Here is a 25,470-nt window from a genome sequence, read left to right on the forward strand (position 1 = left end):
ATGAGAGATGTGTGTGACTCCTCTGGTAGAGCCATGGCTGACTGGGTTATCCACTGGACAAAATGTAGTTTAGAGGAACTACACCCTCGGCTACCAAACACAGCTGAAGGAGCAGCTGGTAGGAGAGGGGGACTGCTGCTTGGTGCTTATTGTAGGGGGATGGAAGAAGATAGAAAGGGAACAAAACAACAGCATTGGCATTTAAACTGTTGAACTGGTATAACAAAAACATGTAATGGTTTTGACTCTTGACTTTTTAATGCTGTGGTACACCTAAAAACCATATCAACCCATGCCTACACCACCTACCCAGCAACTCACAAAGAGTTAAAGAGTTGCTGGTGGACAGTATGGAGCGTTTAGGGACTTCAAAGTTAATCTTTAAGGAGACCAAAACGGAGTAATTATTTCACATACATTTGTCTGTTGAAACAACACCAACCTTCCAAATAACACTTGTGTTTTTTTTAAATTTACGTTTAAATGAGGTATTTGTTGCAGAGACGGTAACCGTGACCAGTTATTTAAAGTAATAACTGATGCAAATAAGTGAACACACTCGATCTTTGTTAACTGCTGCCACTGCAGGTTCTCCTTCAAGAACAAAACCTGGGAGTATGGTACAGATTCAATGTGCCCATCCATCGCACGGGCAGCGGGGACAACGAGGTGGGCTTCTCCTGGCAACAAATGCACTGGTCTGAGTGCTCATCCACCTGCGCTGGTGGTGAGTCAACACTATGAACACTGACTGTATCTTTACCCTCGCTCTTCCAGAGTCGTTTATGCTCCCTGATTGCAGCAACAGTTGCTGCCTTTCAAAACAAACTAATTTTAAAGACTAAAATGAATCACGTACAGTAGATTGTATAATATATAGAGGATTATTGTCAGTTTTACATTTCTTTTTGGACTAGAAAATAACTTATTTTCTTTTTAATGCAGTCCAGCTGCAGCAGCAATGATTCATTCATTCACAAACTCTCCCTCTGAACGAAGCTTCAGATTCTTTGCTTTTCACTCATCATAAAGTTGTTTCTATCACTCTGTGGTCTTGTGAACAGCTTGTTGACACTCCAGACTTAGACTAAGCACAGTAACTTTATCTTTGAGCGCCTCACCCAAACTAAACATGCTGAAAATTATATTTCTCACTTTACTTTTCCCTTTGATGTAAATAATACTCACTCATCCATTTCACCTGAAATGCGGCATTCAGCATCCACTTTTCTGTTTTTTGCAGTCACCATGATGACACCTGTCAGCCACCCTGTTTTTTCTTGAGCTGACACTTGAGCCCTCATGTTGCATTCACTGATTCTGATTCTAGCTCGGATATATACAGAAATGCCACTGGTTGTTGATATTTTTCCTTCAAGGTTTGAATTATTTAATTTTTTTTGTTTGAAATTATACGGAGGACCAAACAAAATGGTTCAGATGGAGGCCGGAGGTAACCCACTTCTGATTTAAACCCATTTAGATCCAGCTTCAGCAAAGTCCAGATATTTAGTTTCACTTCTGTGCACCTGAGGACACTCAGGACACTCACAGTATTTTTCATGCATTCTGAGGCAGTTTTAGTCATTTTGAGTCATTATCTAGTCATTATTTTTACCTGTTATTCATTTGAGATCTCCTTGTAAATTATTACTGTTTATTGTTACATGTAAGTCTTACATGCTAGAATATATATAATTACAGTTACTCTCAAAAAAATGTCCTGCTTTTTAAAAAGGGCTGAAAAATATTTCTACTTATTTAGCCCAATCTCAGTTTGTAACTGTTCATATCTTAATTTCCTAAAAGAAAATTTTCACTTTCCACAAGTTTCTTTGACCTCTTCTGGTTCTGCAGATTGCTTTGTAATATTTCTTACTCACCCTTTTGCAGACACTTTCATACGGGGCTTTCTATGATGTCACTCATATACCGATAGGATTATTGGCAGGTCCAGAGGATTCAGTATCTTGACTCTTTGGCAAAGGACAACCTCCCTACCCTCTAAGCCATAAGTAAATAAAAGCACATAACACAACTGTTTTTATGTTTGTTGTTTTATTTTGTTTTTACTGTAGATAAACCAGGAAGTGCATTTAATTTAGTTCAAATTAGTTTATTTATATAGTGCTAGTTCATAACAAATGTCATTTCAAGCTATTCTACAAAAACAATCACATATATTATAAAAGGTCAATTAATAAAAGTTTTCTAAGGAAACCAGCAAATTGCATCAAATCTTATTTTGCCACAATCTCCCCTCCTGAGCACCTCAGAGGCAACAGTGGAAAGGAATAACTCCCTTTTAACAGGAAGAAAGCGCCGGCAGAACCATCTGCTTTAACCAGCCGGGGTTTGAGGGGACAGGAAAGAGACACAGACAAACACAGAATGGCTGGTCCAGGTGTAGTTTCTAAAACACATGCTACTGATGGAAATAAATACAAATACAAACATGGAGAGTACAGAGAGTAAAGACAGCAGCAGAGTGATGAAATACGGTCAGTTTGTCCAATGGATGGACTGGGACTTTGACTTGGCCAGCCCACAACAGTCGGTGTGTGGAAAATTATAAACGCCTGGTTGAGGTGTCACAAGACTTTAACCATGATTCACTACAGTACGCCATTCAAGTTACACCAGTAGCACTGATCTTGACTTGATAGAGCATACTGTTCTAGTGTTGAATACTCACAAAGAACTGGCTGTCTGACTTAAATAAAATAATGCAAGGTTGAGATGGCGTGGATTCAGGGGTGCAACTACCTACTTTCTGAGGGGTATGCAGACACATTACGGACACCTCCCCATGCCCCCCTCAGTTTTTTGTTTTATTTTGTTTTAAATGCATTTAAATTGTATTTTTTCAGGCACTTAAAAAATACAATACCTGATCTTGGATCTGGCCTATCATGTCCTGCCTCAGTGAGTCCCCCGTCGGGTGAAGGTCATTCAGATGGATCTTCAGATTAGGGCCTTGCCCCAGCCCTCTCCTCGGCACCTCTCTGTTCCTCTTTCTCTTCATCATCATCTTCACCTCTCGGTTCTACATTCTCCTCTGTGGTGACTGACTTGCCATGTCTGCCTGCACTAATTTTCTCAAAAGGACAGTGGTGGTCAGCAGAAATTAAAATCCTGACCTCATGTCTGTCTCCTCCGTTGCTTCATTCCTTCTGATCAGACAGATGCAGCAGCGCTGTAGAGTTATATCCCAAAGGAGATATTTAGACTCGCAACTTCTATAAATTATCTGCTTTATGATTCACCATCGAGTTCAACAAATGATTACTGTCTGAACAACAAAAGAACACAAATAAGTTCCTTTCTTTTTCCTGTCATGATCTGTTATATTGTAAATACTGATAAGTAAACAGTTATAACTTGTCATTTTACTAGTAACTAGCTTTAGCTAACCTGAATATTTCCAGGCCTCCTCTTGATGTTCTGACAGAACTTCCTGCTGTCTTTCAACCACTTTTAAAAACCTTGTATGAATCCCTACATCTTTATCCTTCTGCCTCTCCATCTTTAGCTCCCTGTCATCAGATGACAACACGATTCAAATAAAAACAATTGTGCTCCAGCGCGTGTTCGAGGGGGAGCTATAGTGTGTGAGGGGGAGGTGACAGGGGCGAAGGTGAAGGAGCAGGGGGGCGCCTAAACAGTGACGTGTCTCTGTTATTGATCGCATCATTAACACATGCATGCACAGACAGCTGTTAAATACAGAAAATGCCAACTAAATTTTTTTTTCCGTCATCACTTTGGCGACCCCTCAAGCACAAGCCCCTATGCGCCGCATATAGTGCATATCCACTTTTTGCGCCACACTTGTTTGCTTGCTACTACTACTTCTTCTTCTCCTTCTTGTTAGGAGAAGAAGAAGCTGCTTGTGCTGCCGACTGGCATCCAACTTAAAGAAACATTGTTGCCACCTACCGGCCTGGAGTGTGAGAAAGTAGATTAGCGGAAAAAAAATAAAAAAAATAAAAAAGCGACTGAGTGGCGGCCATCAGCCGTCCTGAAGCACCAGCCGTTCTGTGTTTCTCCAGAACTCACAGATGGCCTGTCCACCCCTGGTTTCTCCTCCAACAGTCTAAGTATAAGCAGCATAGCTAAGGGACAGCTCAGGAAACTGCTAAACAAACTTTAGGATTTATCAAAAAGGAAAGTCTTAAGTCTAGTCTTAAAAGCAGACAGGATGTCAGTCACACGGACAGAAACAGGAAGTTGGTTCCATAAGAGAGGAACCTGATAACTGAAAGCTCTGCCTCCGGTTCTACTTTTAGAAACTCTAGGAACCACAAGTACATGGAGCAATAGTATCTTTCATTTAAGATGGAGCTTGGTTGTTGAAAGTCTTGTATGTTAGAAGTAAGATTTTAAATTCTATTCTGAATTTGACAGGAAGCCAATGGAGAGAAGCTAAAACTGGAGAAATATGATCTCTCCCCCTGACTCTCATCAGATCTCTGGCAGCAGCATTTTGGATCAACTGAAGACTTTCTATAGTTTTTGGACACCCAGATAATAAAGAATTACAACAGCCCAGCCTAGATATGATCAAAGAATGAACCAATTTTTCTACATCAAACCTTTTCCTGGTAACATTTTTAATGTGGGGGTTAAATGGCATATGCTCAGATGCTTAGGTTCAAAACCCATTTCTTCTGTGTTGTCTACGTTTAAAAGCAGAAAATTAACAATCAATCAGGTTTTTATGTCATTAAGACAAACTTGTAATCTCAGTGACTGAAAATGAAAACTGAAGTATAAGGAAGGCAGCAGACAATATGCATACAATCAAGAAATGCTAAGTCTTTAAACTTCTTTTATTTCTACTTCTTTCACAAGAGACAAGTGACCAGCAGCTGTGGGTGTCTAAATTGCTTTTGAATATTTCTAACTTTCTTGAATGTTTATTATATTTATTCACATTTGAAATTTTGGAAAACCTCTCCAAGCAGTATTTCCACAAATACTGCAGGACAGTGTGTGGAAAACCAACATCGTAGTCATAATCTGCAATGGGTTTCCAGTTTTATTTCTCAGAAGTTGGAGCTTTAAGCCACTAATAAATTCCGTATGTGTATTTTTTATATTTTCAGCCAAAATAATGTATGTGATGTAAATTCTATGAATGAACCACTTTACATAACTTCTGGTTTGGACAGAGATGCAGCCTGTCTAGTTAGACATTTAAAATGTGAAACCACAGAGAAATGCTGCCCATGGCCTCAAGAATGACTAAACCAAACCTTTCAGCCGAAAAGCAATGGGTTTCATGTAACAATAAATACTGGCTCTTCCTAGTTGTCGAGTGTGGCCTGGATGGGGTTTGTAATATTTAATAAAAGCATGACTGAAGAAGCATATGAATTTTTCACAGGAAGGACTTGCACACCCAGAGAACAGGTTTGAGGTTGTTGCTTCAAAAGGGAAACAAACTTGGTCTTTCATCACCAGAAACATTATTTTGCTTTGTTGTTCCAAATGACATAATATGTGACGATATTTTTCTTTTTTTGTGCTGAGATTTAAATCTGTCAAATGTCATCTGGTCATACTGTCCAACATACATTGTCTAAACCTTATGCACACAGACACACACATGCACACACAAAAACACACACACCCATATCTCATTACATCTGCTAGACAAGTCTGCCGCTGGATATGTCCCATAAGAGTCGAGACAAACCCAGTCTTAGTTGGTAAAGCTTACACACACAGATGTACACACACAAAAACTGCAGCCACATTTACAGTGGGAGGTGTGACAGCAATACAGTAGCCTTCACTCTCTTTGGCAGAAGCCAAAGAAAAGAGCTCCTTGCTCTGTAAAAGTCATTTGCCAACAGATCCTGGAAAGAATCAAGAATTTACATGTCTGGATCCACTACAAAATGAAAGCAATACCATCTCCACTCAAACACAGCTCTTGGCACAGGGGCTGCATGCACTGCCTTATTGATCAGTTTTTCCCCCTGCAGGTTCCCAAAGGCAGGAGGTGGTGTGTAAGAGGCTGGACGACAACTCGGTGGTACAAAACAGCTACTGTGACCCAGACAGCAAACCCCCAGAGAACCAGAGAGACTGCAACACTGAGCCGTGTCCTCCAGAGTGGGTACCACTTTATCTTTTATCATCAGTTGCTTTCTTCATGAGATGTACATTGTTGACATTCAGAATGAAACCAGAAAAACTTTGCATTTTCTGCTCAAATACAGTATTAGTCATGAGTACTGAACGACTTTACTGAAACTTGTTGCAGAAGCTGAAATTGGATTTTTAAAGTTAAACTGATCAGAAGAAAAGCTAAAAATAGCAAAACATAAGCTAAGCCTAGCAGAACAATAGCTAAAAGCTAAAATGAGCAGAACAAAATTCAAACCCAGCAGAACAAAAGCTAAAAACTAAAATTAAGAAAATAGATACATATGTCGGGACACTCTTTATGATCCAGCGGTAAAAGTTCTTCAGCAAAGGTGAGGGAAGTTTATTCCTCTTCTACATTCTCAGAAAATGCTGCTGGCCTATTTTGAGGATGTGGGTGGTGTTCACAGTCCAAGGAACATGAAGTCTGCAACTTGCTCACCTCCTCTCCATTGATCTGCAGTTCTGTGTACATTTTGGTCCTCAGCTAATCAAAGCTGATTTCTTTGTTTTTACTATTGATTAAGTTGAGGTTTTTATCTCTGCACCAGGAAAACAACATCTGAACTGCGTCTCAGTACAGTGTCTTGTTGTTGCTGATCTGTCCTACAACAATTGTATCATCAACAAATAGGATGAGCGTGTTAGAGCTGTTGGTGGTGACACAATCGTGTATGTACAGCATAAATAGAATGGGGCTGAGGACACAGCCCTGAGGCACACCAGTGGTCAGGAGAATGTGGAGGTGCCCATCCTCACATGTTCAGGCCTGTTTGTGAGGAAGTTCTTGACCCACAACCAATCTGCAGTGTCTGAGGTTTCTTAACCAGTCTGCTAGGGCTGATTGAGTTGAATGGTGAGCTGAAGTCAACAAACAACATCCTGACATTCGTGTCAAGGTTTTCCAGGTGACTGAAGGCAAAGTGCAGGGCTATAGAGATGGCATCATCTGTGGATCTGCCGAGTCTGTAAGCAAACTGATGTTGGTTAAGGCCATGTGAAATGTGGGCCTTGATATGTTACAGTACCAGTCTCTCCATGCACTTCATGATCACAGGGTCACAGGCTGGTAATCATTCAGGCCTGTGATGGCAGAGGTTTTGGGCACAGGAATTATATTGGCAGTTTTCAAGCAGGTAGGGACTGTGGCCTGTTACAGCAAGCAATTGAAGATGGACAGTAGTGACCTGACAGTATCGTTGAAACATTGGTTTTGGTTGGGGAATTGTTTGATAAGTTTTCTTGTGGTTACATTATCCATGCAGAAGGTGACATATGATGGCACAGAGAATGTGTAAAGCTTAATGTCTGGATGCTCAAAGATTTCCGACATGGTGTTCTCAAAACAGTCTTGCAGGGATAATGTGGCCTCCTCAGTCCTGTGCTACACTCATCTGAACTGCAGATGAGGGGCCTGTAAGCTGGTGTCAGGAACAGCGATAGATAATCTGAGTGTCCGAGGTGGGGGGAGAAATGGGTTTTATAGGCTCCAGCAATGTTTGTGTAGATCTGATCTAATGTTTTGCTCTTTCTTGTTTAAATGTCTAAATTTTTATGAACTTACTCTTCAGATTTGTGTGGTTGAAATCATCAGATACAACGAAAAAGCCAGTTGCTTTTACTGTTGTCTGCTATGACATCATGAAGTCTTCACATAGCTGCATTAGCTTGTGCGTGGATATACACAGCAGCTACAAACACTGCAGGGATTTCTCTGGGCAGATAAACGGGATACATTTCAACAGTAAAACCTCTTGGTCTGGACAGTAGGCACTATCAATAACAGTTGTGTTTGTGCACCAGCTGTAGTTTATATATACACACATGCTCGTTCCTCACCTCTTGCCAGAGTCCAGTGTGCAATCAGAGATTGCTCAATCGATGACTGTCAGCTCCTCTGCTTGTTCCAGGATGTTTTCATGCAGCCATGTTTCCATTATTACCATGCTACAGCTCTTTGTTCGGTTGTTTCCAATTCAGAGTTTATTCTCATCTATCCTGTTTTCCACAGAGTGGGCATTAGTGAAAAAAAAAACCTGGGAACCACTGGTAAGTGTGGAACCACTTTTAGTCTCACTTGGATGACGGCTTGCTTGCCCCGTTTCTGCCATCTCTCACAGTGCTGCTGTAGCTCTCTTCTCTCTTTGTGTATCATCTTTTGGAACAAGTGAAACTCTTCCAGAGCCCAGCCTGTCCTGAGCTGTTTCAGGCTGAAGAGTTTGGTTCAGGTGTCTAAATACTGTACACTCTAAGATGGATGAAACCCTAATTAGACATCTTGAATGGCACATTGTCAAGCAGATACTTTGTTTTCACTGTTAACAGCAAATATCTCACTTTTGCCAAGATTTAGTTCATATTCAGAAATTTCCCTGAACACATCTAGGACTGAAAGGGCAGCAGGAAAAGAGCATAGCAGGAGTAGCAGAAGGCCATCCACATACAGGATGACCTCCAGCTTCCCATTAGTTTTATTTCTGCTAAATATATTGGGATGAGGCTATAAAGCAACGGACACAGACTCCTTTTGTTCTGACAACTGACTGAGGGGCCACATACAATAATCTTATCCATTAGATACGTTTTTCCTGAAATCCAAATTTTCTCAAAACAGATAATCCCACTCTAACACTTTTTCAGCATTCAGTACAATAAAAGCCTCAGGTAAAGTAGTTGTATTTAAACCACATTAAGTACTTCCTGGGGATTAAAAAAAATGAATGCCTATTGTGAATAAATCCAGTTTAACCCAGTTATAACTGATGATAAAACTGCTTCTAAGTGCCTGGCCAGTAACTTTGCCAGCAACTTGACACTAGCATTTAACAAACTGATGGGACAATATAAACTGCATAATAATGGGTCTTTACCCCGTTTCAAAATCAGCAAGATAAACACCTGGTTCAAGGTTCGGAGAAGCATGCATGTATTAAAAGAATCAGTAAAAATGTCTAATAGGAGTGAGGCCAGCCGTTTCCAAAAGGTTATATAGAATTTGGATGGGAAGCCGTCTGGACCTGGGGCTTGACTGCAGCCTTGAGCTCCGTTGCTATGATTGGGTGATCCAGTAATAGATCAGGTCTACAGAGATATGAGAGCAATCAGATAAGTACAGCCGCTTATAAAATCCCACAAAGGTTTTATTATTTTCCAATGTGTCTGATGTCATTCCTGCATTAGTTGCAACATAAGGAATCAACTGGGATGCAGATATTTGTTCTAACTCATGAGCCAGCAATTTACTTTCCTTATACCTTTGTTCATAAAATTTGGATCTCAAATTAGGTATAAGTTTAATGGTCTGCTGTGATGTGATAAGATGTTATTTAGCTTAAAAAGACATTTGTTATTTATACATTTCTGGCTGTTTTTAAGTTGCATAAAGAAAAACTAAAAACACAAAGCCCTCAGATAACCTGGAAAGTTCCTCTCTTCTAGATTTTCTCTAATGGGTCCTATGAGAAATAATCTCCCCACCTTTAAAAATATGCTGGTGTAGATTCTCCGGTCATCCAAGCCAATCCAAATCCAAAACATCGAAAATCTTTAAAAAACAAATAAAAAAACAAAAACAAAGCAACTGGATTTCTGTTTTGTATTTAAAGAGCTCATAACTTCTCACTCTCTAGTTTTGAACTGACAAAGCTTCCCAGGTGCTAAGCAAAACATCTTCTGATATAAGTCCAGTTACTTTATGTTATTTGGAGGGGTTTTTTTAGAAACTCTGGTGTGCTTTCAAGACCTACTTTGAAATCCCAGGCAGATTCTCTCTGTTTTTGTTTTCTTGTTCATTAAACCAGAGCGAAATACGAGATTGGTTTTCTTCATTGAGCTTCGTTACTTCATGGCAGTCCGTCTGACAGCAAAAACAACAAAAGCAGTAAAGCTGCAAGCTAAAATATTGTATAGAGCTGTTGAGTTGACCATCCTGACTTACAGATTCCACAGAGGAAAAAACTTTTCCTAAGAGTGAGACGGACTCATGATATTAATTGTCCTTGTATGAAGCAAAGTTGTAAAATGTGTTTGGAAGAAAATAATAAAACAGCAGTGATTTGTAACTTCATATCTTAACTATTTTCTGTGTTCACCTGGTGCCAGAAATAGGAGCTCTGAAAATGACCACCTGCGTTTGATTGTTTTGGCTGTTTTACTTCTCCTTGTGGGGAACAGAGCATTTATACAGGTTGAATATGAACATTCCTGTTTGGTGGCCAAATGTTCATAAACCACTAATTGTAAGTGGAGGCATTGCCTGACTCATTTCAGTCTGGAAATGAGAATAAATTCTGCTTTAATTAGTTCAAGCTATAATTCTTATTATCACAGAAAAATGTGTGTTAGAATAGTGGTGTCTTCCAACTTGATTTAACCCCCAGATAACTAACAGTAATAAATATTAATTCATCAACCATTTTTAGTTTTATATGAATACAGGCAGCATGGAAGAACAGTGGTTAGATCTGTGGCCTCACAGCAAGAAGGTCACAGGTTTGCCCCTGCTTGGCGTCTCTCTCTGTGGAGTTTGCATATGGGGGGGGGGGGGAGGTTTACAGGCAGGTGGTTTCCTCCCACAGACCAAAAACAAGCATGTTAGGTTAACTGGTAATTCTAAACTGTCCCTGGATGTGAGTGAGCTTGAAAAGTTGTGTCTTTTTTGTCTCTATGTGTCCCTGGGATGGACCTGCAGCCTGTTCAGGGTGTCCCCCGCCTTTTGAACAGGAGACAGACACCAGCCATCCCATGGAAATATGGATAAAAAATGAATGAATTGTCTTGAAATAATAATTTTTACATTTGTTTTCTCCAGACTTAGACATGCGGTGTCTCATTTGTTTTGATTAAAGTTATTCGTACATTGAGTTGTAACACACACGCATGTGTGTGTGTGTGTGTGTGTGTGTGTGTGTGAGTTAAAGAAAGCCACCAGCTCCTCTGCAGATTTGGGAAAGGCTGTCCATAGGAAACCATGTAAACACTATTGTTTTAGAACAGCCAGGGTTTTATGACTCCTCTAATGAAAACTGACACAGATGTTTGAGCATGTTGTTGCTGTATACATTCCTACAGATGATGTAATATCGACAGGATGAGTGTGTTTAAAGCACCACTGTTTTATCATCATTCTTAGTGTGGAGACAGATGAGTTAGAATAAGGCTTACTTGTTCAAAGGCCAAAATCTTTGTATTCTACAATGCCCTGGTTACTAAAATACACTCTTCAACTGTCTGCTAAGGAACAATATCATTCATGCTTAACATTTATTTGTTTCTGCTTTTGCGGATACGTTTGGAGGTTAAAACGTCCATGACTACTCAAGCTTCTAGCTCTTATATTAGGCTAGGTCAGGGTCAGCCTTTATGAGTGGAAGAGTCTTTTTTACCATCTCTCCCACCAAGTAAAATTTATAAAGAGCCACAAAATTTACATGACATTTAAAATGAAGATAAAACATTTTTAAAAGTTTCATTATTTTCCATACAGTTGAAATATGCTAGCCTATGTTGTAATGTGGAAGTTATTTTTTTTGTGTGTTAGGCAAATAAAAAACACAAACAAACAAATAAAACTATGTATTTCTTTACAAGAAAATGGCACAGAACTACTTTTATGCAGCACAGATTTGCTATTTTAATTTGTATAAAACTAATTTTACTCATTTGTGATTTACATAAACATAAACTAAGCAGAAAACAGACCAACATTTTATTGGCTCCACAGTAAAACTGATTATTGCATTTCAAAAACATTCTAGTGAAAACTCAAGCCAAAATGAGGTCATGCTGGTAATGAAAAGATGCAAAGTTGTGTACACACTGTCTTTACAGAAACCAATATGTGTGATATTAAAACATAGTGAGTACACACAGGCAGCACGTCCTGTATGACCTCCTGACATTCTGCTGCAGAAATCCCATTCATAAACTGCAAAAATCTGTAAAAACTGCTAAACATACTGATTACTATTGTCAGTTTAAATGTAAACATCACTTAGGTTCATGTAATTTATGGTCAAAGTTACAAAAAGCCACATGAGAGGAGCTGAAGGGCCACGTGTGACTCCAGAGCCACGGGTTGGGTTAAATACCTCCTGACTTAAATCCAGCTTTAGGAAGTATCGCTTGTACATGAATCTAGCATTGAATTTTTTTTGCCAATTTGTAATTTATATTGAGTTTTGCACAGTTTTTCATTGCAACAATCATAAACTAGTTATGAAAAGATAAAGTGAAGCTTTATTTAGGAGGCTCCATATGATCTTAGGCAGGGTGCATATTATGTAGTGACAATCAGGAGGATTAAGTTTCTCTTCAAATGACAACAATCTCATCCAAAGCAGACATGTGCTTCTGGTTAATGTCTTACAATTATTATCCAGTATTTTTATGTCTTAGTATGTCTGCCATTTACTTTAAATATAGATTACAATAAATGCCATTCAGTCCACCAGTTCACTTAAAACACAATAATCTCTGGAATCAAATGTCACAAAGTATTCAAAACTGCAAGCAAATAGATCTTCACCATACAAAGCAGAGCTCCACGATGTTCCACATCCAAATATGAGCATCAGCAGAACAAACAAAGATATCTGGAAAGCGAAGTCTGTTCCTTTCTACCACAAAAGCAAAGATAATAGTTTCATAATAAATACAATACAAATATTACATATATCAGAAGAATACAGTCTAATGGAAAGAATAATCTATACTCAACCTAAGTCGACATTTACAACAGAAAAAAAAGACAATATGGAAAAACAATGATCATGATTGGACTCCAAAATCTTAAAAATTTAATCTATACTGGGACACAGTACTGGGTAACAAGTCACTTCATAAACAACCCAATTCCCATAGGTACTTCGTATGTACCCCTGCATGTACCCTTGTAGATACCCCCATAAGTATCCTGTAGTTATCCTGTAAGTACCGTATTTTCCGCTCTATAGGGCTCTCTGGATTATAAGACGCACTGTCAATGAATGGTCTATTTTCAAACTTTTGTCATATATAAAGTGCACTGGACTATAAGGCGCTTCGTCGTGCACCTCCCACTTCTTGTAACTTTGCACAGACCACACGCGCCGCGCTCCATTCAGAATGGATGATTTTGGTGCTCTAGCAGAGCTGGTTGGCCTGTATCAGCATTTATATGATCCCTCTATGAACTAAAACTTCTAAAACCTCTAAAACTTTAAAAGGTTTCTGTTTCCACTTAAAGGTTGTCATATTTAGGGTAATGAACCTATATTTATTTCATCTGCTTTTCTTCTGACCTGAATAAAGGGGACAGAAATTAACACTATAAATCTTAGAACCACACCTTAAAATAACTTTTAGCTGAAAATTAGCTAGCGCTAATAAACTGCAAAATCCATAAAACACTCAGGAAATTGATCTATACATATTTGTTGACATTTTTGCACATTTAAAAACAGCTTTCATTTTTTTGTTGTTTGGTCTAACAGATGCAGAATAAAGAAAACACTTGTCAACAACTAATCATTTTTAAAAGGAGGTCTTGGTTTTAGTTCAGAAATGTCCTGAAAGAAAATATAGTTTCTAATAAATAACTAGCTAAACTGTACTAAAAGCAAACATTACAAAGGTTAGCTTTCACTGTCAGATAATCTAACTTGAAAAATACTTTGTGTCACAAAAAAATAGATTGTGAATTTGTCAGTTTTCTGTTATTCATCCATTACTACCAAAGGGTGTTGTTCATTAAAACAGTTTCCTGCTCTTTTGGCTGTCCTAACAATTTGAAAGCCAATGAAAGTTTTTTTAACACTTGTACACAAACGTTTAACAGTAGTTTTACAGCTGTGTTGTTAGCTGTGGTGCTTTTCTCTGGCAGGTGGTTTATTGGTGACTGGTCAGAGTGTGGAAAGACATGCGATGGTGGGATAAGGATGAGGACAGTCTTGTGTATCAGAAAGATTGGCCCTGCTGAAGAGGAGACACTGAAAGACACCTTCTGTTTGACTCACCGTCCTATTGAAAGAGAGTCCTGCAACAACCAGTCTTGTCCACCAAAGTGGGTCACTTTGGAATGGTCTGAGGTAAGACAACATTGTTTTTTAAAATCTCACTGAGTTGCAACCTGTTGGCAAAACACATTTGTGAGGGAGTCTCCAAAATGTTCCAACTTCCTATTGTGATTTTAAGAGTCTAGCAGTCCTGTCGCTGGAATTTTGAATATATTCCCAAAAAAACAACTGTGTGGCAGATTTGCTTTTAAAAATAGTCACAGTCGTTGACAATTTCTCGAACCCAAATCTACAGAAACTGCAAGAAGGTGAGACAGTGGTTAGTGCTGTCACCTGGCAGCAAGAAGATTGCAGGTTCGCCTCCTAGCTAGGCCCTTTCTGTGTGGAGTTTGTATGTTCTCTCCATGCATGCATGGGTTTTCTCTCGGTACTCCGGCTTGTTCCCGCTGACCAACATGCACGTTAGGTTAATTGGTAGCTATTAATTGTCCCTAGGTGTGAATGGTTGCTTGTCTCCATGTGGCCTTGTGATACACTGCCAACCTGTTCAGGGTTTACGCTGCCTCTCGCACAATGACAGCTGGAGACGGGCATCAGCTGCCCCGTGACCCAGAGAGGAAAAAGTGGGTCAAGAAAATGGATCTGAAAAACTGCATCTGTGAAATACAGTGCGAATGTTGAGTCCTGATTGACTTTGCTAAAATTTGCTAAAAGTGTTCAAACTGAGTTGTGAAAACAAAAATCAGCAAAACACGAGCTAAAAGTTAAGTATCAAAACGGTAACTACAAGCTAAAACTAACTAACACTAGCTAAAAGCTAATAATAGCAAAATGCTAACTAAAAACTAAAGCTAGCAAAAGGCCAGTTGAAATAAGCAGAAGGCTGGCTAACTAAAAACTAAAAGTAGTATAAGACAAAAATGGAACCAGTATACTAAAGCAAATTTAAAGAAAGATTTTGGGAAGAATTGAAATGATTTCAGTGTTTCTATAAATGTTAAAGCTTTTTGAAAAGTATAAACATTACAAAATCCAAAAGTCATAGTACATTATTTCAGATTAAGCTGAAGGTTTTGATATATGAATGGGTAAATAGCACAAAATATAAAGAAGTAGTTAGATTGGAAAAAATGCAGTCTAACTCTACATCAATGTGAATTCTGAATCAGCAATCAGTATTGTGAAAAACTGGTCCAAATCTGCCTATATTTATTTTAAGTGTATTCTGGCAGATTAAATCATAAGTGTGGGGGCAGCTGCCAAGGTGGATACAAACCAGGCGGGGTGGGTACGATGTGTGGGAAGATGGACATCTAAATAATATGCATGGGCAAAAAGGCAGTTTTACAAGGCATGAACACAAAGATAAGGTGGGATTTAAAAGAAAAACTGTCTGTTCATAGTGCATGTACAAACACAGAATTCAGTGAGACTGCAATGGAAAATCAGCCCATTTTCTTGCAATTTTACTCTTTTTTGAGTTGCCAACTATTTGCAGCTGAGTGAGACAAACTTAAGCTTTTTTTTTTTTTTTTTTTTTACAGATCCTTTTCTCCTTCTGTTTTTATATCTACTTTTTAACATCTGCTGTCTTTAGTGTACACCTAAATGTGGCCCAGGCTTAAAGCACCGAATTGCCTTGTGTAAAAGCAGTGACCTGACTAAAACCTTCCCACCCACCCACTGCCCGAGCCACAACAAACCTCCAGTCCGGATCCGCTGCAGTTTAGGCCGGTGTCCTCCTCCTCGCTGGATTCCTGGTGACTGGGGACAGGTAGGACAATCCTCCAAAATATTAGAATATTTCATCCTAAAAGGACAGCATAAATATTTCAGAGATAAACATGCATATATTCTATGTTAAGGAATGGTTTGTATAATTTACACCAGTGAAATATACAGGGAGTAACAAGTAGGCCTGTGACGTGTGTGTGTGTGTTGAGGTTGTGTTTGTGAGTCCAACTGTCCCAGCAGGCCTGTGTGTGATTATTGGCAGTAATGTCCTCATGACTGTTTGAAGTTTCTCGGCCTCAGAGCAGGACTTTGTGTCATTTCCAGCAGCACTGTTTGGGGGGGGAGCCTGTGAAGCAGCATTCTTGGGCTCACCCAGACACAACCGACTGCACAGAAAATCTACTGAACGCTCACACTGCAAAAAACCCAAAGCAAAACAACAAAAATACATGCGTCATACATAGTTATATCTGAAAAAAAATATGTATAGTGCCTCGAAAAAGTTTTCATACCTCTTGAACCTCCATTTTATTACATTGTAACCACATACTTCAAAGTATTTTGCTGGGATTTTATATGATAGACAAATTTAATGTAATGTAGTGTCATGTACATTATGTAGCACATAATCATGAAGTGGAAGGAAAATGATACATAGTTTTCAAAATTATTTTGCAAATATCTGAAAAGTGTTGCAAAGATTTGAATTCATCCTCCTTGAGTCAATACTTTGTAGACCTACCTATTGCTGCAGTTCCAGCAGCAATTCCTTTGGGGGTTTGTCTCTACCAGCTTGGTACATCTAAAGTTTGGCATATTCGTCTTAACATAACAGGTGCAGCTCAGTCAGATTGTATGAAGAGTGTCTGTGAGCTGTAGTTTCCAAGTCTCGCCACAGATTCTCTGCTACATTTGAGTCTGGACTCTGACTGGACCATTCTAACACATGAGTATACTTTGACATGAACCAATCCATTGTAGTTCTAAATGGATGTTTCAGGTCATTGTCCTGCTCTAGCATGAGAGGACATGGGCAATATGCATTCCTTCAAGGAATGCTAGGCCTTTAATTTCAAGCTATTCGCTCCCTACTTCAGTTCCTTGATGGTTAACCTTAAAGTGTAAGAAAGGGACAATTCTTGCCGGCTTTAGAGCTCCTGGTCTCCCAGGTCAAAAGGTTACTGGTTCAAATCCCACTTCAGTTGCCCCACTGACATATGCCATCTGTCAGGGCTGGCCCTAATGAAGACTTCCTAATTGGGAAGGGATGACATGCAAGAGCACTAATCTGAGGCAGCAGGATGATATCTTTGAAGGTGATGGTAGGAGGGGGTTAGCTGGGTTTATATCCTGCACCTAAACATGAACACACACACACACTGCACAGGCTGCTCACTGTTTTCACTTCACTGATTCATTGTGGAGATATGCAGATTATTTCAGCACTGTGTTGCACTGAAGGTGAGTTGGCACCTGCAGCGTGTTTTTTTGTTCTTTCTTGAAGGAGATTTAATGGAGAAATCTCAGTTTTATTACAACTGGCACACTGACAGGTCTTAGTCGAAGAAAGAACAATAACTCAACCATGGTTTAGTAAAACAAACTTTCGTCACATGTCAGCAAACCTTTTCAATAGTATCTCACAAAATATAGCCTAGTGTTGATTATAAGATATAGGGTGTTTTACTCAATGTACAGTACTTTGTCTTTGACAAGTAATTTAAAAAGTACAGGAGAAATTTTTGCATTTTCTGCAAATAAGCACTATGAATACTGAGTGCTGAATGAGCAAAACTTGTTGAAACTGAGTTTTAAATCTAAAATAAGTAGAACGGAGGACAAAATGAGCAGAACACAAGCTAAAATCTAAAAGCAGCAGAACAGTGGCTAAAATTAGCAAAACAGATGCTAACATTAGCAAGATTGTAGCTAGAAGTAGGAAAACAGATGCTACTTCAGTCAAAAAAACACAAATTAAAATCAGTAATACCGCAGCTAAAAGCAAAGAGGTGCAGAATTGGTAGGTAGGAGCTAAAAGAACCATAATGGCTAAAAAATAGCTAAAAGTAGCAAAGTTGCAGCTAAAATGATCAGAATGGTAGGTAAAAGCTAACAGTTGCAGAATGTTAGCTAAAGCTACAAGTTGCAGAACAGTAGCTAAAAACTAAAAGAAGCAGATTGGTACCTAAAAGATTAAAGTAACAAAATTGTAGCTAAAAGTTAAAAGAAGTGGAAAGGTGGCTAAAAGCTAAAAGTAGTAAAACAGAAGTTAAAAGCCTAAAGAAGCATAATAAGACTAAACTAGAGCAAGTAAGCTGAAACTGATTTCAAAGAGAACAATGTTTTTGAAGAAACAGAAGAGATCTCAATGTAATTCTATAGAAAATCTTGTTTTATTTTTAGTAAAAACAAATTTCAATAAGTAAAAAGGTCTAAAAAACAAAAGTTATAGCACACTAAAAATAGCAAACATAGTTTCATTGAAAACAATTACTGAAGACCTATTATGCAACATTCACTTTTTGCATGTTTTTATACTTCCATTTGGGAATCTACAGCTTCTAGAAACAGTCCAAGTGCAAAAAACAAAAAACCAAAACAAAATCCCACCCAGCTGGTTTTTAGCAATAACTAAATGTTTTCTGGTTTCTGCAAAACGATCTGTTTCAAAAAAAACTCAGAATTGTTGCATCACAATCCCCGTTACCTAGCAACCCCAAGCCAAGCCCAGCCCGTCACCTAGCAACCCAAGTGGAACTCCGCCCACTTCATTACAAGAAGATTCTGCTGGTTTTACTGCTGAACAATGTCTGCTGGAAAAGGAAAATGTTTTGTTGTCGGCAGCGGTATAGAACATGTGTCCATGCATGTTCTCCCATCATGGAGAACAGGGCTGTGTGGCTTCAGTTTATTTTGGATGGTGATGTCCCCGTGATGTTGCCAAAGAAAGTTGTAGTTTGAACAGCTCAGCTGTCCCAGAAACACGTCTCTGTTAAAGTCACAGCAGGTTTGTCTACTTTAACATTAGAACTGTGTTAATAAAAGAGAGGAAAAGTTGAAAAACAAAAAAAAATAAAACTGATCTTTACCAGGCATTTTCGGGTTTTGACCTACTGATTGCTGGTGTCCGACTCAACAAATGTCAGTTCAGAACCACTAAGTGCCCCTGTCCCAAAGTCAGAATCCTCAGAGTTTGAATTATTAACGATATAAATGTGCGTCGGATCGGCAGCGTTTAATCCTTCAGAGAGTTTTTATGTTTTTTAATGTAGTGCTAGGTGGGGTGTCAGGTGTTTGGGGGCGTGGCCAACAGCAGCTTATTTTCATAATAGTGATGTAAACCCGCTCATTCTGAAATGAGCTCAAAACAGGCAGAAGTGATCAGGTGAAATCTCAATATCTGAAATCATTTTGTGTATTAAATGTAATGAAGATGTTTTGTACAGCCCACAGACCCATCCTGACTTGTTCAAGGAAGCATGAGACAGAAAAATAATACAACAGAAAAACAATAGCACATGAGTTTTTACAGTTGTTTATAATGAAACCACTAACCGTCCCGTACTTAGAGGTCTGATGGATGTAGTGATTTTTAGTAGTAGCACAAACTGGAGTGGCCAACTGAAAACTCTACAACCTGCTTTAACATGCTAAAGAAATGTTAAAGTTATTTTTACCCATCAAAATAAACTTTTAACCCTGTAAACTTGGGACACACCTAGCTTTTTAAAATATAAATTTGCTAATATTAAGACCATGTCAAACAGCTCTACAATGAGGTCCTACAAAAACAGAAGTTACAAAGTAAATGAAAATATCCCAAAAATCAAAAAAGTTAAAAAATCATAAGTCTAAAACTTTTTTAAAACCAGTTTAGCTCTTCATCTAAAGGCAGACAGACTAGAAGCTAAATGAATCTGGGAAGGTGACTCTGTCTGCCCACTGGCTCCATGTCCTGCTGATTGATTGGATCAAGGTGTGCAGTGTGTGTGCAAGGATTACTGCAGAATGACTAAGTGTGTGTCTGGGGTTTTTCTGCACATCGGTCAGGGTCACTGAGGAAAGATGCTCCTCTTTTACCTTGTTAAGTTCATTGGATAAATGTGGTCCTGCACAAGCATTAAGCAGCGCTGTAACGTCTTTCTGTTCCAGTGTTCAGCTCAGTGTGGTCTGGGACAGCAGATGAGGATAGTGACATGTCTGTCCTATACTGGACAGCCGTCAAATGAGTGTGCAGAATCCCTCCCGCCTGCCACCATGCAGCAGTGTGAGAGCAAGTGTGACGCCACCCCGATCTCCAGTGGTGATGGTAAGATAAAACATCTGGCACAAAAAATGTCTACAAATGACTCCATCTGTCTAAGGGAGCAAATCTGAGGCGAAAGTCAAAATGTCACTGCAGTTTGTGGACTGTTTTTGCATGAACAGGAAAAGGTTATGAACTATCTCTATCTTTAACTTCACAGTACTGCTGTGACTTAAACACATTTGGATGAAACACACCTCTACACTTTTCCAGCTATATTAATCTTTCCAGCAATGTTGGCTCTGGGTCAGCTCAACCCTCCATATACACTTACACATGATGGATGGCTATTCAGATGCATGAAGTGGGGCCTTTTGATTAGACTGAATGGAAAACGTGAGCAGCATTTACAGGCTGGTTAATGGGATTAGCTGCAGGCTAATTGTTCCTTCACGGACAGCAGTGAGGCAATGTCTCGTTTCATTTGGCTCTGTGGAGGCAGGAGACAAAGCCTAATAAGGGAAGACACTCTGATCGTGATAAGGCACTGCCTGTCCAGCATCCAACAAGGAGTTTAGGTGTGTGTGTGTGTGTGTGTGTGTGTGTGTGTGTGAGAGAGAGAGAGCTTACAACATAGCAATGGCAGTCAGCCCAGTTCATGAATGGGGCCAGGATCTGTCTAAATCCTGCATCCAAGTATAGTTTTAATCCTATGAGGCCCGGGTAAGAAACTCCTGGAAAACATGAGTTTATTTGTCTTCAGTCTTATTACTACATACATTTAGAATTAAAGGCTTAGCATTTCTTGAAGAATACATATCGCACACAGCTTTTCTTGGAAGTTTTAAACGAAAATTATCTTATGTTGAAAAAAGACAAAGATATAAATGTTTTGGTTAAATGAAATCTTTTAGATTATGTTGTGATATTGTGTAATTGTGTATATATTACATGTGCGTGTGTGTGTGAGTGTATATATATATATATATATATATATATATATATATATATATATATATATATATGGGATCTGTTGGAGCCATTCTTGCAGTTTGGGGGTCACAGCCCCGAGTGCTGGTACCACTGAGGCCTAACTTTCCACAACTTCTCTATTTCCTCTTTCAAGCCTTGGTATTTCCTGAGCTGTTCATGCTCCTTGTTCCTGATGTTACAGTTGCTTTGGACTGCTACATCTTTCTTATGTATCTTATCTATCACCACAATGTCCCGTTGGTTAGCCATCACCTTATAGTATATATATATAGGCCTCTGTGATGTGTCAGTAGGGACACTTAGCAATGCTGCATTTACATCTTCTAGCAGACTTTCAGAGGGTACATTGTTGCTTAACCTTGGCAAAGGGTGCAGGTCGTAGGTATCTTGCTTGGTCACAACCTTACCTCTCAGGATAGTTGCCCTCGTATTCAGTTCTTCAGGGCTCAATGGGGCTTGGTACCCGTATTTGGATGGTGGGGATGATGATAGTATCTCCCCCCTGACCTGTCATCCTGGCTTCCCCTTGCCATAGCATCGTTGTTTTATCTCATCAATCTCTAGGTGTGATTGCAGGTTTCACTCTCAAAGGTCAAAGTAGTCAATTTGGATGATGGGTACCTACTAGTGCCCTTCAGATTAGCTCAAGAACAGTGTGTAAAGGTCTTCATGGAATGGGTTTCCATGGCCGAGCAGCTGCATCTGAGCTTTACATCACCAAGTGCGAAATAATGCATTGGATGCAGTGGTGTAAAGCCCACTGGATTCTAGAGCAGTGGAGCCGCTTTCTCTGGAGTGATGAATCATGCTTCTCTGTCTGGCAATCGTATGGATGAGTGTGGGTTTGGCTGCTGACAGGAGAACAGTACTTGTCTGACTGTATTATGCCAAGTATTACATCTGGTGGAGGGGGGATTATGGTGTGGGGTTGTTTTTCAGGAATTGAGCTTGGCCCCTTAGTTCCAGAAAAAGAAACTCTTAATGCTTCATCATGCAAAGACATTTTCAGAGAATTTCATGCTCACAACTTTGTGGGAACAGTTTGGGGATGGTCCATCCTGTTCCAACATGACTGCACACCAGTGCACAAAGCAAGGTCCATAAAGACATGGATGAGAGAGTTTGGTGTGGAAGAACTTGACTGGCCTGCATAGAGTCCTGACCTCAACCCGACAGAACACCTTTGGAATGAATTAGAGCAGAGACTGTGACCCAAGCCTTCTTGTTCAACATTAGTGTCACAAATACACTTCGGAGGAATGGTCAAAAATTCCCATAAACACATTTCTAAACTATGTGGAGTGGTGTGGCAGAGAGTGAGGCAAACCCAATTTGCAGACTCATGATTGAGAGTTTAAAAAAAAACTAATTTATTTAAAATAAGAAGAAACAAAAACAAAACATGATGTGGCAGCAAAACATCACTAAATACAAAAACATTAACAAAATCCAAGGCAGCAAAAACCACGAGAGGCAAGAGATGAGGGGACCAAACAGCGCATGAAAGCTACAATGAACCAGTGACAAGTGAAGGACACCTCCTTCACTTGTCACTGGTTCATTGTAGCTTTCATGCGCTGTTTGGTCCTAACTAACCAGGTTTTAAAGGCAGAGGGAAATTAGGAGAAGTGGACACAGGTGAGTGATTACTAACTTTGGGCAGGTGTAGGTGGACGTGGCAGGCAAACAGGAGATTGGCTGAGGACAAGTGAATGATGACAGGAATACAAAACACAAGGAGCAAAAACTAAAGATGAGACTGCACATGAAGACAATCCAAAAAACTAAAGAAACAATAAACCCAATACAAAAGAAACTTCAAGAATAACTTCAACAAAACCCAAATCCTGACAGTGGAAAGCCTTCCACAAGGGAAGCCAACATGATATTAAAGCCTATGGATTAAGAATGGGATGTCATTCAAGTTCATATGCTTGTGAGAGGAGGAGAGCAAATACTTTAGGCAATATAGTGTAGATATCTAGTAAATCTTTTAGTCCTCCTGAAGCCCTCAAAAAGAGAGATACAAAGAGAGGTAGAGAAGCCCTTGTAACTTCGGGTCAATTTGACCTGAAGGCCACGAAAAGGGTTCAAATTTAGCTCATTATCTGTAAATTTGATTAAGTTGTGGCCATCTTGAATTGGGTTGACTCTAAAAATGTTAATGAGTTGCAGAAGTGTATTCAATGCTTACTTCCTGAAAGTTTTGCTTAAAATCTGTCATGAGATATTTTGCATTTTCTAAGATCAGTTGGCTGTGGTGGCCATCTTGAATTGGGTTGAGTTAAAAAGTTAATCAACAGTAGATGCACACCCAATAATTACTTTCTATAAGTTTCACTAAAATCCATTCAATGATTCATGAAATATCTTGCTGACTTCAAAGACAAATGAACACACACACTTGAAGACTCAAACAAAAACGTTAAAGATCTTTGGACACTCCATGAGAAGTTACAAAGTCGGCTCTCATTGCGTCATTTTGTTTGCAAAGCAGCTTCATTTGCCAGTTAGTATTGTGTGATTGGTCAGAAGTTGTTGTGGGCGTGTTTATGAGGAAAAGCTGGTGAGTATTTTTGTTTCTACTTCTCTGCTGAGAAGCAGCTGGCTGAGACTGTTAGAAAATACAGCCATTTTTACAACTGTTCCAGCAAAACTTATACACCTATGAACTAAAAAAGACTGCACAGAGACACAGGTGGCTCTTTGTGGTGTGACTGTCTCAGTTGGTTGAATAAACACGTCTGGTTGCAGTAAGGGAAGCAAAATTCTGTACAAGGACAGGAGAGTTGAGAAGCCGGGAAGAAACCCATTTTAACGCTGTAGGAGGAGGGAGGAGCTTCCTGGGAGTTCTGATCAAAGTGTCTCATGGACTATGAAAGGTGTGTTCAAAAATGTACCACGTGACAGTGAACTGACTTCTTGACGTCTTATGGAGTACGCCGGAGCCTTAATGTTTGCCTTCGCCCTTGGTGACAGGCGATTAAAAAGGTAATAGGTTATAAATAGGTTAAATAGATTGCTAGCCTCTTGCTTCAATTATAAATCTATTGCAAAAGTACTTTGAATCTAAATTCTATGTAATATGAAGTAGTAAGTTTATGGCCTGAATTGACCAACAGATTATGCAACTTTTGCAGATGCAATTCTGGATTTTGCACATCCATCTAATTCACAAAGATTTAACAAAGGGAGACTTGTGCCTTGAACATTGTTGTCTATAAAAATAGTGTGTCTCTGCCCAGATTTCCACATTTAAATGAGGTACAACATTATTTATGCATTGAGATGAGAACCTGCCCAAATTGATGTGAAGTGCTACCAGGCCAAAAACGCCCTGGTTCTCAAAGACCAGTGCTGTTTTAGTATCAGGATTTCACTGTCTCCTGAAATCTGGATGTGTATGTGTCTCAGGGAGAGGGGCAGAAGAAGTTTATCAAGCTCATAAACTATTTACTTCACAGAAAAGGGCAAGAAAGTCGAGAAAAATGTTTATCCTAAAAATTGAAAGTTTTGTAAATGTCTACATTAGTTCATTATCAGCATTTAGCCATGGTTTGTTTTAAAAAAGAAATCTTTAATTTGTTTTAACATAACCAGGCACCCATGCTGAGAACAACTCAATACTGTTCAGTCCTGACACAAAAACACTGTAAATTGCTCACATTTGCTGAACAGGATGAGTATATTTGTACCAGCATATACACTTGATTAGTGATCTTTGTCAGTATTTCTAAAAGTGATAAAGATTTAAATCATTGACTTGTTATGATCCAATTTAAACTAAAATAATTTATAAAGCAGGGTATGTGTGATGATGAGGCTACATTGTGACTGACAAACCAACGAGAGTGCAAAGTTATCAGAGTTTATCTCTCAGATCCACTGTTGGCACATTACTTATGTTCCAAAGTTCAAAACAGATCCCAGCTTGTAAGTTCTTTCAGCTGCTCCCTCCTTCAGGAGTTGCCACAGTGAGCAAACTCAAACAAGCAATTTGGCAGTTGTTTTACTGCTAGCTACAACCTGGGCTTGAACCTGCAACCTCAGGATTACAAAACCCCAGCACTGACCACCAAGCTCCAAAGCTCAGTGATTTACTCTCATCAGCCTGCCTCTCCCATCTGCACCTGTCCCCAGGTTTGAATCATGCACCTGGTTCCACTTCCTCATCAGCTGCCTTTATATTCAGTCAGGTCATCTCCTTGTCAGTGGTTCGTTGTTGCAGTAACGCACTGTTCTAGTTCTCCTTGTGTTCCCTGTGATCCGCCTTTGTATAAGTTTCTTTTTGCTGCCACAACAGTCCTTTGTTTTGCCTTTTTTTCATTAATAAATCAGTTTTACTTT

At 39.3% G+C, this 25,470-nt stretch overlaps 1 protein-coding gene across 1 annotated transcript in view; it reads left to right on the forward strand.

Moving 5' to 3' along the window:
* Positions 1–25,470, forward strand: part of adamts6 (ADAM metallopeptidase with thrombospondin type 1 motif, 6) — a 149,748-nt gene that overhangs the window by 121,106 nt on the left and 3,172 nt on the right. The window contains exons 21-25 of the mRNA XM_025009356.2: positions 589–727; positions 5,994–6,123; positions 14,018–14,222; positions 15,748–15,924; positions 20,037–20,193. Coding sequence (XP_024865124.1) covers positions 589–727; positions 5,994–6,123; positions 14,018–14,222; positions 15,748–15,924; positions 20,037–20,193 — 808 coding nt within the window. The remainder of the gene's footprint in view (positions 1–588; positions 728–5,993; positions 6,124–14,017; positions 14,223–15,747; positions 15,925–20,036; positions 20,194–25,470) is intronic.

This window comes from Kryptolebias marmoratus, linkage group LG14, assembly GCF_001649575.2.
Source record: "Kryptolebias marmoratus isolate JLee-2015 linkage group LG14, ASM164957v2, whole genome shotgun sequence".
In the NCBI taxonomy this organism is placed as follows: Eukaryota; Metazoa; Chordata; class Actinopteri; order Cyprinodontiformes; family Rivulidae; genus Kryptolebias; species Kryptolebias marmoratus.